The sequence below is a fragment of the Hypomesus transpacificus genome, chromosome 8 (genome assembly GCF_021917145.1).
Source record: "Hypomesus transpacificus isolate Combined female chromosome 8, fHypTra1, whole genome shotgun sequence".
NCBI classification, from domain to species: Eukaryota; Metazoa; Chordata; class Actinopteri; order Osmeriformes; family Osmeridae; genus Hypomesus; species Hypomesus transpacificus.
Genome location: NC_061067.1, coordinates 7910230 through 7926450, shown reverse-complemented (window position 1 = coordinate 7926450; position 16221 = coordinate 7910230). Strand labels below are relative to the sequence as shown.

General features: G+C 47.0%; 2 protein-coding genes across 2 annotated transcripts in view; one reads left to right on the top strand and one right to left on the bottom strand.

The window, feature by feature from the left end:
* Positions 1-143: 143 nt before the first annotated feature.
* Positions 144-5138, top strand: tgif1 (TGFB-induced factor homeobox 1). Its single transcript, XM_047024141.1, has 3 exons — positions 144-446; positions 2333-2562; positions 3427-5138. The coding sequence occupies exons 1-3, from the start codon at positions 431-433 to the stop codon at positions 4096-4098; spliced, it is 918 nt and encodes a 305-aa protein (XP_046880097.1). The 5' UTR covers positions 144-430; the 3' UTR covers positions 4099-5138.
* Positions 5139-9461: 4323 nt separating this feature from the next.
* The window catches only part of dlgap1b (discs, large (Drosophila) homolog-associated protein 1b), an 80228-nt gene continuing 73468 nt past the window's right edge, over positions 9462-16221 (bottom strand). Inside the window, 4 exon segments of the mRNA XM_047024256.1 lie at positions 9462-10183; positions 10900-11052; positions 11341-11432; positions 12430-12866. Of these exon segments, the coding sequence (XP_046880212.1) occupies positions 9968-10183; positions 10900-11052; positions 11341-11432; positions 12430-12866 (898 nt within the window). The 3' untranslated portion in view covers positions 9462-9967.

Sequence of the window (16221 nt, the reverse complement as noted above, 5' to 3'; positions counted from 1 at the left end):
GCAATTTGTATGAAAACATGTGTTGTATGAGCTTCAGATGCAAAAGTGTATCCATGTCAGTGTTCAAGCCATGCTGATGTCACAGATTTTTCCTCTTCTCTCCAAGTGGGAGGATCTTCGAGCGTTGAGTCACGCAGCTGTCAAAGATAGCTGTCACCCAGTTTCGTGATCAAACACACATTGAATGAGAAAGGCAAGCCAAGAGAGGCGCAGATCTCAGGTACCCTAAGTCTCTAGCAAATAAAACGACGGACATTTAAAACGAAAAGGATATTAACCGATTTCACATTTGCAGCCACTTGGAATATACGTGTGGGGAATACCTGGGAAAGAAGAACAGCAAGGACTAAATCGAAGGAGAGGAAAAAAAACAAAAAAAAAACACTGCGCTTTTCTCGTGGCCACCGTGAAAAGGGGATTTCTGGCGGACATGAAGACAAAAAAGGGTACGTTGCATTTGAATTTGTCTAGGTCTGCAATATCGCATAGATATCAATAAGCTATGTACATGCTTTTCAAATATATATTTTGCAATGGACTCAATGTAATGGTGTTTTCACTGCAAGCCATGTAGCCTATTGTTTCCGCTCCAGACAAAACAGGATTTTTCTCCCATGTGCTGACGGGCTGTCAAATTTGATAGGAAACGTTATAAGAACTATACCAAACTAGAATCATCTCTAGTTTTCTTCAGTTGTTTACACTTATTTCACGCCTATTTGGTTAAGAGTAAATATGATAGATTTACCGGACCCAATTATTATGTTTACATTAACTTAACTTGTGGACCTGTAAAACTTATGAGGACCTTTCTGACTCAAATGAGCCGATACGAACCAAACCTTAAAGGTGAATGTGCCAGTGGTATATTGTCGTAATCACGTCATCATTCGGAGTGTTACAAAATGTATAATATGTTTAAGACGTTCCACTAGACATAAGTTTCCTGTGCCATAGGCAGGGATTGAGACGTGTTGGCCAAGTAGCTGCCTCGCCTCGTGTAGAAGCAACATAGTTTCCATATACCAGAGAGACAAAAATGCTTTCCTTATTACCAAGTGACTACATCCAGACCTACACAACACTCAATTTTGACTTCCTTAGTGAAGTTTCAATTTGCTTTCCGTCTGCGAGACTGCTCTCGCATTCTTCGACCTCGTGTGAGCACAATAGAAAACTTCTCCACGCTGTTTAAACTTGTAAAATAAATTCAGTTGTGGTCACTAAATACCAAATTCGCTAACATTTATGTACTACTTAGGAATAAAGTCATGGTATAGTAAGTTTTCTTTCAATAACATTTGAAATATATTGAAAGAACAGATCGACGACCAAGATTCTTTTGTTTAGTCTCTAGACGCAGATTTGCAACAGGTCCCCCCTCCCCCTTCTCTTGTTCAAGCCTACGTAATTATCTCATACTGTGAATTTCATTCGAGAAGTTCTTCTCCATTTCCAACCACACCAAGAACAGGCTATTTGGGAATTTCCATGCAGACCTCTTACACGTGTCATTACAACTTTAACTACTTTATGTTAGAATCTTGAAAACCTATTAAAATACCCAACCCGTCACTAAAGCAAAATGTGAACTAACTTTGGGAACACCTTGAGCGGCAAGTTGTGAGCAAGCAAGAGTTAAAAAAAATGCTACAAATTGACTATAAATAACAGTGGATCTGTTAACGGTGTCAACAAAGTGTCTCCAGTTTTGTTTACATTTGGCAATTTGTGACGTATTCACTGTACTAACACTCGCAATCAATTAACACTCCAAAGCTGTATTAAGAATGACTATATACAATCATACAAACTAATATAGATAACATACTTCACATTTTTAAGGAACTACAGATTTTCTTAACTTGATTATTGTCTGGAACTTTAGAATTGTCTGTAGCATAGAATAGAGCTTAGTAGTGCAGGAAGTGGGATATTTTGCCGCTGACATAACTACTGTGTTATGTCTTGTCAGCTTCCAGCCCTTTCTCTGCAATGTCTGGTCTAAACACATTGGCGTGTGTGTTCTCTACAGTAGGCCCTCCAGTATTTGTTGAGGCAGGTTTTCATAACTGACACAGCGTCGGAGCAGCCTTTGTGACGCTCTCCCTCTGCGCCCTCCCTCCCTCCCCGGCATGAATCACATGGCTGAACTTGACAGCTTGGCTCTGACACATCAGCTGCATTAGAGACAGCTAGTGTTTGACAAGCCGGCTGGCACAGTCGTTATGTGGCATATCGGCTGAAAGATCGGTGTTTTGGACTTGGATGTCACTGTGTAGTCAGTCTCTAGTGTGCCTTTCCTCATACACACCCTTTGTTCCTCCCACAGGCATGATGATGTTGTCAGGGAGCGAGACAGACGAGGATGACGGCATGGACGCCCCCCTGGACCTATCATCCAGCTCGGGGGGGAGCGGGAAGAGGAAGAGGAGGGGGAACCTGCCCAAGGAGTCTGTCCAGATCCTGAGGGACTGGCTGTTTGAGCATCGCTACAATGCCTATCCCTCTGAACAGGAGAAATCCCTGTTGTCTATCCAGACCCAGCTATCCACTCTGCAGGTAGGCACCCAAAGCAGTGGCCATACAGCTGTAGTTGGTGGGAAATGAAAACAAAGGAGAGACAAAGTATCTGAGCCTGAGAAACATTCCTCTGAGGTTCATGACTAAGTTGTAGGATATGATCAGCCGCTGTGCTCAGACTAGCCGTTGGGGGGAAAACAATGACGGTGTTCCCATCTTGGGATCATTTCCTGTTTGTTTGTTTTTTATGACACATGGACAAAGAAACCATGACACGTTCAGTTTGAGTAGTGAGTCGTTCCACAGTATTGCTCCCTTTCGGTCTGAGACCGTTTTAAATGAATACACATTGAGAGCAGAGGCAACTGAGCAAACTGCTCCCTCGACCCCACCCCTCCTCCCCACCCCTCTCCCGCCCTCCCTCCCTCCCTCGTGTGGTGAGGGCTTGGCTAAGGCAGTCAGGAATTTCCCTCCCTCCAGCCCTATCCAGCCCAGCTGTCTGGGAACAATGCAGAGTCATTTACATAGTAAGAACTGCTGGGCTCACTGGGCCCTCCACAGCCAACAAAAGACTGGGAACAAGAGAGAAAAGAGTGGGGGAAGAAACACAAGAGGGAGAAAGTTGACTCTCTTCATATAGATTACAAAAGGATTTAGAGAAAAATTAGCCAACGGCTTAGTTGTATAAGTCTCAGTTTTAACACAGAACCAGCAAAAATTCAAACATTCTCATTCTAACTATTTGATTGTTGTTGTAAAAAAAACAAGGTCACACTGCGCAAGTGTGCAAAAGGGAACTGCAGCTTTGTAAATAGTACACGTTTAGTTTCAAGTGAAACCCAGTGAAAGTGAGATCTAAGTCCGACAAGACGGTGTGACTTACCCTGGGTTCCTCTCATCTAGGTGTGTAATTGGTTCATCAACGCCCGGCGACGACTGCTACCTGAGCTGCTGCGAAAAGACGGCAAGGACCCCAACCAGTTTACCATCTCCCGGAAAGGCAGCAAGGCGGGCGACAGCTTCTCCGACAACTCCCAGTCGCCCAAGCACGCCGCCACCGCCACCGGCACGGAGGACGCTTACGACAAGCGTGGCCTCCATCCCTCCAGCTTCGAGCCCGACGTCCCCAGCGTCCTGAGGATGACCTCCTCCCCGTCCTCCTCTTCCCCCACCTCAGCCTCCCCGTCCCCGCCGGTGGCCGCCCCCGCCCGCCCGTCCGTCATCTGTCACACCACTGTCACGGCGACCGTGCAGCCAAGTCACTCCTCCCTTCCCTACTTCCTGAGTTTGAACACAGACAGGGCGGCGGAGCTGCTGCAGTCGGCGGCTGCTCTGGGCGGGCTGCTCAGGTGTAAGGAGGAGGTGCTGGAGAGCCCCGCTGAGAAGACCACCATCCCTCCCACCACCACCACCACCCTGGAGGGGAGCATGAGCCCCCAGAGCGGGCTCTTCAACACCCCGCCCCCCACCCCGCCAGACCTCACCCAGGACTTCAGCGGCTTCCAGCTCCTGGTGGATGTGGCCCTCAAACGGGCAGCCGAGATGGAGCTGCAGGCTAAGCAACGGGTCTCGTAAGATCAGGGAGAAAGAGAGAGGAAAGATGGAGCTGGAGGGGGAAAAAGGAATAGAGAATCAACTCGTTTCGTTTCTCACGAGGAACTTGTCTCTGCGAGTTGAATCAACTTGTCGGTGCGCAACAGAGAACAAACCCACGTCAACAGACGCCTGGTCATTTCTATTTTTGGTATACCAATCAAAACTGATGAGGATTTTTGTAATAGAAAGAAAAAAGACTGTATTAAGGTGCCTTGGATAGTTCTTTTTTTTCTTCTTTCATATACAAGCGTATGTATCTAAATGTGTATCATTTTTGCACACAGGACCAAAAAATGTAGGACAAAAGCTGCCTGTTTTACAACTTTCCTTTTTATTTCCCAAGTTAAAGGTGTTTCTTTTATTTTATTCCCCTTCTCCTCCCCCGAGGATGGGTTGTTTTACATTTCAGTGATCTGTCTGCGATCGATCTGACTCCCCTCCGTTCTTTTGCACAGCAGGACGGCAGGAGACTCATCTCTGTGTCTTAATCATACTTTGCTCTGGACATCGACGAGGAACTCTATTCACTACTGTAGTAAGTGTTATGTGTTTTCATGATAAGAGTATAGTTTTTGCCTGTTCTATTTTGCTACTATTCCTTTCACTATTTTTCAAAGGAAACCTTTTTTATTTTATTTTTTTCTGGTTGAATTTTGTTGTTGTTTTTCCTTCGGAGGGAATTCAGATGAACTTATTCAGATGAACATATTCAGAGGTATGTAGCAGGTTCTTAGTCTGAACCTTGTGTCTTCACCCAGAGTAGCAGTGGCCAGTGGACTGGAAGTATAACACTATATAGGTCTGTTTTGCATTTGTTATCGTATTACAACCAGACTGAGCATCTCAAAATCACCAAAAAACAACTAAACAAAAAGAAAGCATTTCATGTACAAAAGGACCATGTGTATAGCTAATGTGACATGATGCCCAATGATGTGATTTCTTTTCATACTGTGCAATGTTTGTGGCAAATAGGGGTCACATGGGATTCAAATAAAGTTTTGTTTTCTACAAATTTCCTTTGTCGGTTTCAGTGTCATTTTTTACAGGCCTATGACCTCATTATCTTATCAACTGAGGAATCTAGCTTGAGGAGTCTCCCCAAAAAGGATCCTAACTGGAAAAACATCAACAGGCAACACAAATCTTGATGGGTAAAGGTATGTCAGCCATACTGCAAGCTAATTAAAGTAACCAGAGAACATATAGCTCGGGGGCATTTGAAAGTTAACGACTAACAAGTGAGTCACATACGCCTCTTTTTGAGACGGGGAATGTTATAGAAAAGTGAAAAGGTAGAGGGAGGAAAGAAATGGCGTGCTGTCACAGACGTGTTTCCACGTGTCTGATGACTCATCTCTAGGCGTTCCTACGGTTGCGAGAGAGGTTTACAAGAGCTCGCGGCAATTAGCATAATCCTGCATGAATTATGGCTACGGCTAACAGCAGAGATCAACTGTTTCCTGCCAAGATGGAGGTGCTGTGTTTGTGTGTATGCGTGTGTATACACTCTGCAGACAAGATTAACACAGAGAGGATTCTGGGTATTCAGACGTTGTTTATGGCCAGACCAGACAGCTGCTCCCTCCTCCTCCTGCTCCAATCCTTAAGGATCAGATGGCCCTAATTAATTGGCCTTAATAAGTTGTTGTTCAGTTGTAAAAATATAACCTCTATTTTAAGTATAACTGGATTGAAACAGATAAAGACTCATGTTCATTTGTGATAGTCGTTCATATTCATGTGATGAATAAGGTGCTGTGCCTGAGTCTGATCATAAACAGATGAGGAAGACAAATGCACAGTGCGATTTGATCTGGCTCCCGTGGATGACAGGCTGACAGAAGTGACAGATATTCCTGTTGGTGGAAGAAGACCCCACCCTGGGGACAAAACACCAATGAGGGTCACAACACCCTTTAGAGCCAAAACAGAAGGATGTCTTCGGAGAGACTGACAGATGAGTCTCAAAAGTCTTCCCCTTCTTTTACGTCAGTCGGCTTGGCTCCTTGAAACTCAAAACAGTCAGAAGGGGGTGGAAGCTGGGGCTTTACTACGTGTGAGAAACCAGGCAAGGAAGAAAGAAGCAAGCGAAAATGAACTAAGGAATCAGGAAAGATGGTTTTGTGAGTCCCTGCTTCCATGATTTTCCCCCAGGACTTTGGCCTATGAGGTCAGCTCGCTGCCTGCCGAGGTTGATTGATGTGTGTAGTGACGAATCTGCAGGGCCAAGCCAAGGCCAAAACTACAGTCTAATTGTGGGGTCCCGCCTCTGCGGTAGGGAAATGCCAAGAAAACAGAAGGGGAACTTCTAATCTGATTTAATTGTGTGCAAAGTGGGAACACATGTTTAGCCTGCACTGGAATATATGCAGTCAGCGACAATACAATGATGGCATTAAGGTTTTTTAATGCTGATAGATTTTCATACACGTGCCATAACATCAACAGTGTAATAACATTAATTACAAAATGTATCTGCGTAATATGTTATTTGATTGATGTTTTGTTTTACATTAGGGAAACATTCATTTATGTACAAATGTTCATTGAATGCTTTTCTTGTTGCTACATCTTTCTCTCAGAACTGCCAGGATTGTTTCAAAGTCTTTAGTTTGGCAATCACCCACAATCCAACATTCTGTTTATTATTTCGACCCCCTGTATGGCAGGGTATAATGATATGTTATTATATAATAAACATAAATAATTCATTTTTTTACCAACAATTTAATTCTTTCAAATACAGTAGTTAAAAGAAGAAGTATCAAAAGTACCTGGACCTAAATGACAAAATGGTAAATCTAGGGTTACTTTTCCAGTGTCAAATCAAATCATACAATACAGTGACCTCATTATAACCTCACCACAAAGAAACAATACTTCTCTCTATTACTACTTCTATAAATAACATCCTTATCCCTCTCAAAAATGGCAAGGGATTTTTGCTAGGTGCCTATGGAGCACCTATCACCCATCTAGAGTAACTACATTGAAAACAAGGACATAGGTACCAACCCAACTACTAGGATCAAAACCGTAGGCCGTGAAAGTAACGTAGCTCAAGATCTGTCTTCAAATCCATGTGGACCAAACATTTTGATATGGCAAACTGATTTAGATTTGCATGGGGGGAAAGGAGCTTTCTGACAGTGTTTTTTTCATGAAAAAGGACTCAATCACAATTGACTTCCACTCATATGATGTTGCCCCGTGTAACCTCATGATATATCATGTGGGCGTGTTTACAGTGGGAAATGAAGCCTTTTCATGGGACGCAATTATAGCACACACACACACAGGCATGAATATCACACACCGAACGAAACACGCACGCACACACACATTACATGCTTCTTCCCCTGAGGCTGTTTTGTGCTCAACTATCACATTAGAAATTAAGGCTGATTACTGAAAAAAGAAATAAAAGTGCCTGTCATGCCAAAGAGAAAACATAGAACAATTATAAACACAGTATATGGGCCTTTTCAGTGCATAATAATCATAATCACCATAATAAACAATATTTCTTCTCCAAATAAATAAAACATGGATATAAAACACTATGAACGTTCACCTTTAAAAAGTTGGCATGGGAACTAGCATGGGAAATGAGAAACACACACATATAAAAAGAACATCCATCTTGCCTGACAAGTTGTCAACCTAACCTACTTCTGTTTATACAATTAAATACTGTAACATGTTGGGCATGATATCTGTACTAGCGATGACCTCACTGTAGGTAACTCAAGGATACCTTATGGTTTCAGTACAATATTATAGACAAAAAGATGAATAAATAAATAAATGATATACCAATGATCTTGAGTCAGCATATGTATAATACAGTGGTAACAGTATGTATAGCTCAGTTAAAAATGATGGACAGTGTTTCTTGTTTTACAGTGTGTCGATTCTGCTACTTTGCTTGTCTTGCGGGCCTCATTTGATCTTTGAAAACATTTGACCTTTGAAAAAAAGAAAGCACTTTCTAAACAAGCATGAAAACCCACAAACACAAGTGTCTTCCACATGCACGGTACAACTGTGCTACGCCAGTTTCATCGGCACCTGCTATGTAACTAGAACACACACAAGCAAACATTCAAAACACCCACTCCTACATACACACGCACATACGTACAAGCGGTCGGATGCACACACACACACACACACCTTCTTGTGACGAACCCTGATTTCGCAGGTGTGTCCTTTACTCTGTGAACTTAATGATTTCTGTGAAGAAACAGTTCCAGATCCAACAACAGAGCACACCTGACCTCAAACCAACATTGCTTATTCCAGAACCAAATCACACCTGGGTGACCTGCCTGAGCCTGTGACCTCTGACCTCTGACCCCTGGGATAGGCTAGAGAACAACAGCCCTGTCTTAAGACATGGATGTTTTCTTGTGAAGTTATTTGGTTACTGTACATAAGACCTATATTAATATAGGTATATTTATATAAGGTATATATATATTTAGATAATATAGGTAGATATATAAAATATAAATAACTTAATCTACCACCCCTAACCCAGTGTGTCAATATTTGTTGTGAATTTGAAATGCAGAAAACTGCGCATACGCGTACATTTGTCTGTGGCCTCACCAAACAGGAGAACTTTGAACCACCAAAAATAATGGTAGCGAGCATGAGGACCTGTAAAAACATGTTTGTTGTGTTTTGTTATTCAGAGTTTCAATGAAAGTGTTATATGCTATACAACTAACTATATATGATTTGGTGTGGCCTACATTGATTGATACAATACGTACAGCTTTGTCTGGAATTCAAATGAGAAGTGTTCATGGTATAAAATATGTATATTTTGTCTCGGTTTGCTGTGTGTAGTTATGTCTTATATTAAAATGACTAAATGTAAATGACTAAATGTAAATGTAAAATGCTTTCACTGACAATGGACATAATAAAAAGAGAGAGGGGAGAGGAGAGACAATCCAGAGGATGACCTGCTACACCCTTGTAATACTAGGTCCACCCTCTCTCTTCCTACTTTCCTACTCCCTCGCCGTTTCTGTTTAATCTCTCTTCATACCTCTCTTTCTCTCTTTCTGTACCATTCTCTCTCACTCCCTCTCTCTCTCTCTCTCTCTCTCTCTCTCTCTCTCTCTCTCTCTCTCTCTCTCTCTCTCTCTCTCCTCCCTCCCTCCCTCCCTCCCTCCCTCCCTCCCTCCCTCCCTCGCTCCCTCCCTCCCTCCCTCCCTCCCTCCCTCCCTCCCTCCCTCCCTCCCTCTCTCTCTCTCTCTCTCTCTCTCTCTCTCTCTCTCTCTCTCTCTCTCTCTCTCTCTCTCTCTCTCTCTCTCTCTCTCTCTCTCTTTCTGCCCTCTCTCCCTCTCTGTCCATCTCACCCTTCCGTCTCCTGCTCTGCCAATTCAATACGTCCGTAACGAGATATGTGCCTCGCCCCAGTGCTACACCTGCCTGCTTTGGGAGGATAGGTCGTGTAACGGAGTGTCGAACATGGAGAACGAAGGGATCACAAAACACATGTTTGGAATAGAAAGTGGCGTGGGAGTGCTATGCAGAAGCTGAAAGCTGAGGACTTTTTTTCCCCCCTAAAGGAGAGTAAATAAATAAATAGGTAAATAAATATACATTTGTGGAGGAACCAACACTACCTTGACAGACCCCACCCTGTTCATGGGAAGTCAACAAAGACGGGGGTTATATTACAAGCCCTACCCTAGCCATTCAGTGCCACAGTTTGTGTTACAGTGTTTGTGTGTGCGTCGAGGTGCTGGAGCACACCTGTACATATGGGGTTTGGGTCACATGTCTGTGTGTGCGTCTCCGTGTGTTGAATTTGCGCATGTCCATCTCATAGTCTGGTCTGTGCCTCCGGGATGTAAATCTCGATACTGTCGGCACTCTCAGTGGCCGAGCTCTGTCGGACGGAGGCCGCCCGCTTGGCGGCCAGAAGGCGCTTTCGGGCCTCCAGGCGCTGGCGCTCGGAGCTCTCCAGGGAGCGGTCTCGAGCCAGGGGAGGGTGGCCCTTTTGGGGCTTCTTTGGCACAGGAGGAGCCATCCGTCTCTCCTGGATGAGGAGGAATAAACAGTCAAACCGTCGGATTACGGGGGTGGGGGGGGGGGTGGGGGGGTGTATCCTCACCCTTGCCGGGCGGTTGGAGCTTAACACATCAAGATGGACGCAAGAAGCACTCAGAGTGCGAGAGCGCTTCAGACATTATAACAGCAGCCATCTTGAATTGGGTTAGAGAGAGTACGGTATGGTGCGGTGTCGCAGCCGTTTGCATGCATTCGGAATGAGGTTATGGCTGACGGTGGCGCGGGGTGAGAGTGCGTGGGTGGCGGTGGCAGCCGTGTGTGGGGGGACAGAGACGGGGGGGCCGGGGAGGCCGCCCTCCCCCCGTCCCCGCACGGTGCATGGCAGGTAGAGTGACTTCTCAAATACGTCTCACTGTCGACAAACAAAACACACAAAGCACACATACGAGTGGTCAGGCAAGCATACCGGCAACACGACAGGTCAGGAACACACACGCACACACAACACCTGGGCATGCTACATCCAAAAGTGCACTTGAAACAACGAGTGCACACACAAAACAATAAGTGTGCACCTGTGGGCTTGTGTGTGTGTGTGACAATTACACAGCAATGAGTGTGAAGCCATGCCGACTCAAAGGGAATTGCAACATGAAACGTATGCACATTGAACGAATCAATACAGATTTGAATGAATCAGTGTGAGTGGTAGGGTTCATTTTGGGTGTGGGGGTTGGGGGGCACCTTAATCTCGGGGGGGTCAAGGGGTCTCCAGTTGTTGGCTTTGAGCTGGTGGAGCTCATCGAACTTGAGGCTGATGTTCTCAATGGACAGCTGCAGCATGTCCCAGAACCCCGCTAGGTCCTGGGAGGTAGGCCGGGGGTGGGCGTTGGGCCTCTGAGACACACACACACACCGAGGTTCATGAAAATCACAACCTACAGAAAGTCACAATCTGTATTCTAACACAGCAGCCAATGCAGAATCACCCCCTTCACCCCGTCTGCTGTGCTCCAATGACACATAAGACAATAATCCTCTCTGCTCCAATCATAGCTTGAGCCACAGTCACATGATGAGGCTGTATTCTTTCCATGTGCAGGTTCTACGTATGAGCCAGGGGTTATCAGTGTTATCTGCGTGCAGTGTGATGTAACGAGGGGGAGGGGGTGGGGGGTTGCATACCAGATTCTCCTCACAAAGCTCCCTGAACTGCTCGAACTTCTGGGACATCAGCAGCTGGGCGCTCCCCACCGCACTGCGGATCTTCCCCAGGACTGTACACACACACGCACACACACGAAAAAAGAAAAACACGGGTGCGTCGGACACACAAACACACCAAAAAAACAAACAAACACCATTATTCACTGAACCACGAAAAGGCGATGTACATATAAAACCGCTATGAAAGGTTTCCCTCCAGTCCTGTCGGAGGCGGGCCGTCCGGCAGCGAGCCTTTTGAAGAGCGGACGATTACAAACATAGGAAGGAGGGAACTCAAACGGAGCGTTTCGACGAGAGGTGGGAGTGTTTACCCTGCGCACCAAGTAAACAAAGCCCAGCTTCCCGCCGAGCTCTGAGGTGGACAGGGGGTATGTCCTGAGAAAGCAGCCTCCAGGCCAAACTCAAATATAATCACAGCACAGGAAAACAGTCATCCGCCTCAAATGAAAACAGACTGTCTGTTGATTTGAGGGGTGGGGGGGTGGGGCTGTGCATTTGGGGGGATGGAATCGCAATGGCACTAGGGAGAAGAAGCCAGTTACATAGTGAGGACATGAGCCACCCCAGTGCCAAGTGTTGTTCATACTAACTTTGGATAGTGTGTGTGTCTTTGAAAGAGAGATGGAGACTGTGAGTGTGTGTGTGTGTGTGGCGCGTGTGCGTACGCACATGCACAGTTTGGCAGCTGCCTAGAATAAGCTCATTAAGAGGGCTGGCTGGATGAAAACCCCTGTAGACTAGATTTTTTTGCTGTGTGAGCGTGTGTGATGAAAGGGGGTTCAACAGTGTATCTCACAGACAGATGTGTCCCTGGGCCCACAGGCTTCCTCTACACTGTTAACTATGACTGGTATGTCTGCAAAACAACCAGAGGGGGCCTGACAGCCAATGCAACAAGCAGCCATTGTAGGAGCTCCAGGGGCTGTCTAACACTGACTATGACACACGTGGAGGGGCAGAGAGAGATGGAGGGAGAGACAATCGGGAAGAGAAGGGGAAGAAAGAGAGAGCGGGGGGAGGAGAGAGAAAGCCTCCCAGCAGGCTCACCCTCTTCCGGCAGCTCGTGCTCCATCTCGTCCTGCTCCATCTGCCCGCACCAGCCCTCCATCCTCTCCGCCTCCGCCTGGAGCAGCTTGAGGAACCAGCGTCCGTCCCTCCGACACAGCGAGCGCCCGGCCCCGCCCGGCAGCAGCTCCTCGGGGGCGTCGCCCGCCACGCTGTCCATCCAGGGGTCGGGCGGGGGTAGGATGGACGGGTCGAAGCCCGCGCCGCCGCCGTCGCTGTCGTCGGCGGCGCAGGCGTGGTAGTGGTTCCCCGAGCCCTGGATGCTGACGGTGGAGGTGGCGGCGTCGCGGGAGTGCTGCCGGGGCATGGTGGCGCAGTGGCGCAGGGGGGGGAGGGGAGTCCCCGGAGGGTCGCTGGGGTCGTCCAGGTCGGCCTGCACGGCCGCCGTCACGCTGTTGGAGCGGGTCATCCGCCGGTAGCTGGAGGAGGGAGGAGACCGCAGGGTTGGCGTGCGCCGTGGAAATGCCGTCACACCGGATGTAGCGCATGTCCTTCTAAACAGCTTTGTTTGGAGTGTACTATGGGTCGAGTCAAAGCCTGTTCAGGCTGCATCAAGTCATAAATACAGTTGAAAAAGAAATAAAAAATAGTCACGTTATTAGTCAGTCATTGGAGAAATTCCAGGTAGAAATTACGTTCTAAAGTTTGTTTGCGTCTTACTGTTTGACATAATTCAGGTAAAGTTCAGGTCATTTTAGAAAGTACCAGATCGTCAACAGCTCAAACCACTGGGTAGACAAATGTGTGTGACACTCCAACAGATGGAGGCCCTGCTTCCACACACAGATCCCATCAGATAGCATTGAATTTGACGGGAGTGTGTGTGTGTGTACGTATGTGTGTGTGTGCTGTCACCTGGTTGATTCAGAGGCACTGGAGTGTGTAGTCATCACTCACCCTGCCTCGGTGCTGATAACACACCCTCAGGACTAGCTTTGTGTGTGTGTGTGTGTGTATGTGTGTGTGTTGTAGGGGGCCAGGGAAGGCACATTTTTTATTTGGCTCAAGAGCCTTTGTGTCTGTAAAGAGATCCTTTTGCCAAGTCCCACAGTGTAATGTGCCAACCGACACACACACTGTCACACTGTTATGCACAGACAGATTCATCCAGGACACACACACAGTTCTGAATGAGAGGCCAAAGGCAGGGAGCTGTGTTAGTAGGAGATGAGCCAACTGAATGCTCAATGACAGCTAACTTTTCAGACCGTGTGTAAGAAACCCAACGACAGATCACTCACAAACAGCCAAAGAAAAGAAAAACCAACCCCAAGCACACACACACGTATATACACACACACATGCACACACACACACACACACACACACACCCTGGCTTGACCTGCCCGCGGGGTGACAGATCTCCCTCCATCAGTCTGCCTCACCCCATCTCCGGCCACTCCCCCCACCCTCCTTTGCTCTACCCATTCATCTACACCTCCGTCGGCCATTCATCTCCTCTCTTCCGTGAACACAGACAGAGAGACAGAGAGGGAGCGGGGGGGAACTACGATAGATAAAACAGAGACCGTGTGTGTTGTGTGTAAGGGTGTGTGTGTCGGTGTGTGGGTGTGTGTGTGCAGAGCAGTTAAAGAGTAACTCTCCTCATAGCAGGTGTGCAGTCATAATGACCTCAGTCTGCTTTCTATCAGGCTGCTAACAACTTCCTGAGGAGCCAAGGCCAAACACAGGCCAGACACACAGAGAGAGAGAGGGAAAGAGAGAGAGAGAGATGTAGATAGAGGGGAGGGATAAGGGAGAGAAAGAGAGAGACAGACAGACATAGGTAGATAGGATATGATGGAAGAAAGAAAGCATAAAAGAAAGACAGACACTGACAGAGAAAGGAGGGTGAGGGGATGAAAGGAAGAAAGGAAGGAGAGACAAAGGAGGGGGGGGGGGACAATGTGTTCTACAGGTTCTAGTTACAGTCAGGTGGGATGCTTCAGAGAATCCAGTAAATCACATCAAGAGGTTGCTGAGGGAAGCCAGCCCTCGGCTCCAGACACTATAATCTCCCCTCTGCTGCATTACAATGTGTCCTAGTTGACCTTTTGGTTAATATAGGTCAATAGACATTTTAGATACTTTAGTTCTCACATTCAGACTTGCGGGACTTTTCCCCCCCTCACACTGAAGCAAAACAGGCTGGCATTCGAGCTAACATGCTAATGCTAATATCCATGAGAGCGAGGGCTCATGTGTAGGCTACTCCTGGACAGCGGTTGGCCTCCCCACCTACACTGAGAAGCACCCTGGGAGGTCTGTGCGGGCCTGCTGGTGTGCATGGTGGAGTCACCGAGACCACCTCCACACGACGTCGTTCCCGAGAGCGCTGGTTGACGTTCCATATCTCCGGTGACTGCTAAAGCCACTTGGTGCTGTAGGAAATGTACGGAATAAACTGACACCCTTTGACAGACTCACTCTGCACACGTCTGCATTGTGTGCTGGCGGATTAGCATTGGTAAACTGTTTAAAAAGACATGTAGTTGGGCTAATGTCTTCAGGTCTTAAAGGATAGGGGGGGATTGATGTATTCGAAGAGCGGTTTCTGAGAATAAACGTGTCTGAGCACAGGGAACTGTAGTCCACGTCGTTAGTAGTGTTCATCTCTTTTACTGTTCGCCATTCCTTCTTGGTTTGGCTTAAGCCGAGTTCAAACACTAAGGTGAGGTTATGACCTCATATGGCAACACATAAACCACATACAAACACACACACACACACAGATGACGGTATTAATTTTTTCAGAGAGGAAAGGCCGAGGCAGAACTGCACTCTCACTGTCTGGGAATTCAGTGTTAGGGGGCACTCAGCCCGGACCTCCCAGGACCCACACACACACACACACACACACACATTCTCTCTCTCTCTCTCTCTCTCTCTCTCTCTCTCTCTCTCTCTCTCTCTCTCTCTCTCTCTCTCTCTCTCTGTCTCTCTCTCTCACACACACACACACACTAAACCTAAGCTTCAGTGGACCCTCTGAAAAGTTAAGGAGTTAATGTTTGCCTTGGCAGGTGAGAGGAGTTGTACCTCCCTCTCCCTGCTTGGTCAGTCAGCGTAGACCCTTCCAGAACACCCTCCCCCCACCCCACCTCAGATTCCTCAGTTTGATGTAGACGCTCAGCCCTGACCTTGAACCAATACTGAGAGCATAATGTGTGCGTGCGTGTGTGTGTGTAGCGGGGGCTGGATTTGTGTGTGGAGAAACCAGCGGTTGCTACAGCAAGCCACTGTAGATAGTGTGAAATCAATTTACAACAGGAGGCCAAATTGGTCACCTCTTCTCAGCTGTGGCTGCCTAACAGTGGAGTCACTATTTGTAGTGGGTCACATGTGTGTGTGTTTGTACATAAGTTAGTGTGACACATTTCTTTCAATCCAAGGAACCAGGTAAAGCTAATGCAAAATGGTGTGTGTGTACATGTATATGTGTGTGTGTGTGTGCATGTGAGAGAGAGAGCTTTGTGTGTTGTGAGAATGTGTGTGTCAGTTGTTCCCCCTTATGTGAGAGCTAGCAGAAAGGCATCCGGCGCTCAACGTGCAGGCCTAAACAGAAGGGAGGCTGGACTTGACCGTGTCGTAGCTTACCACCAGGGAGCAGAAGAAGAAGCCAAAATGCTCCTATGTCACCCCCCCGCCCTCCCCCGCCCCGCCAAACACAACTCCCCGTAAAGTAGCCTGACTGCCTGCCTGCATGACAATGACTGTAGTAACAGGATGGCTGTCAAGTCAGCCCCCCCCCCCACACACACACACAACACAGAC

Bases quoted from the DNA above. Each gene is read 5' to 3' on its own strand.
- tgif1 (XM_047024141.1), top strand. The intron at 2,563-3,426 runs GTAGGCACCCAA...CCTCTCATCTAG, and splicing joins CCCAGCTATCCACTCTGCAG to GTGTGTAATTGGTTCATCAA.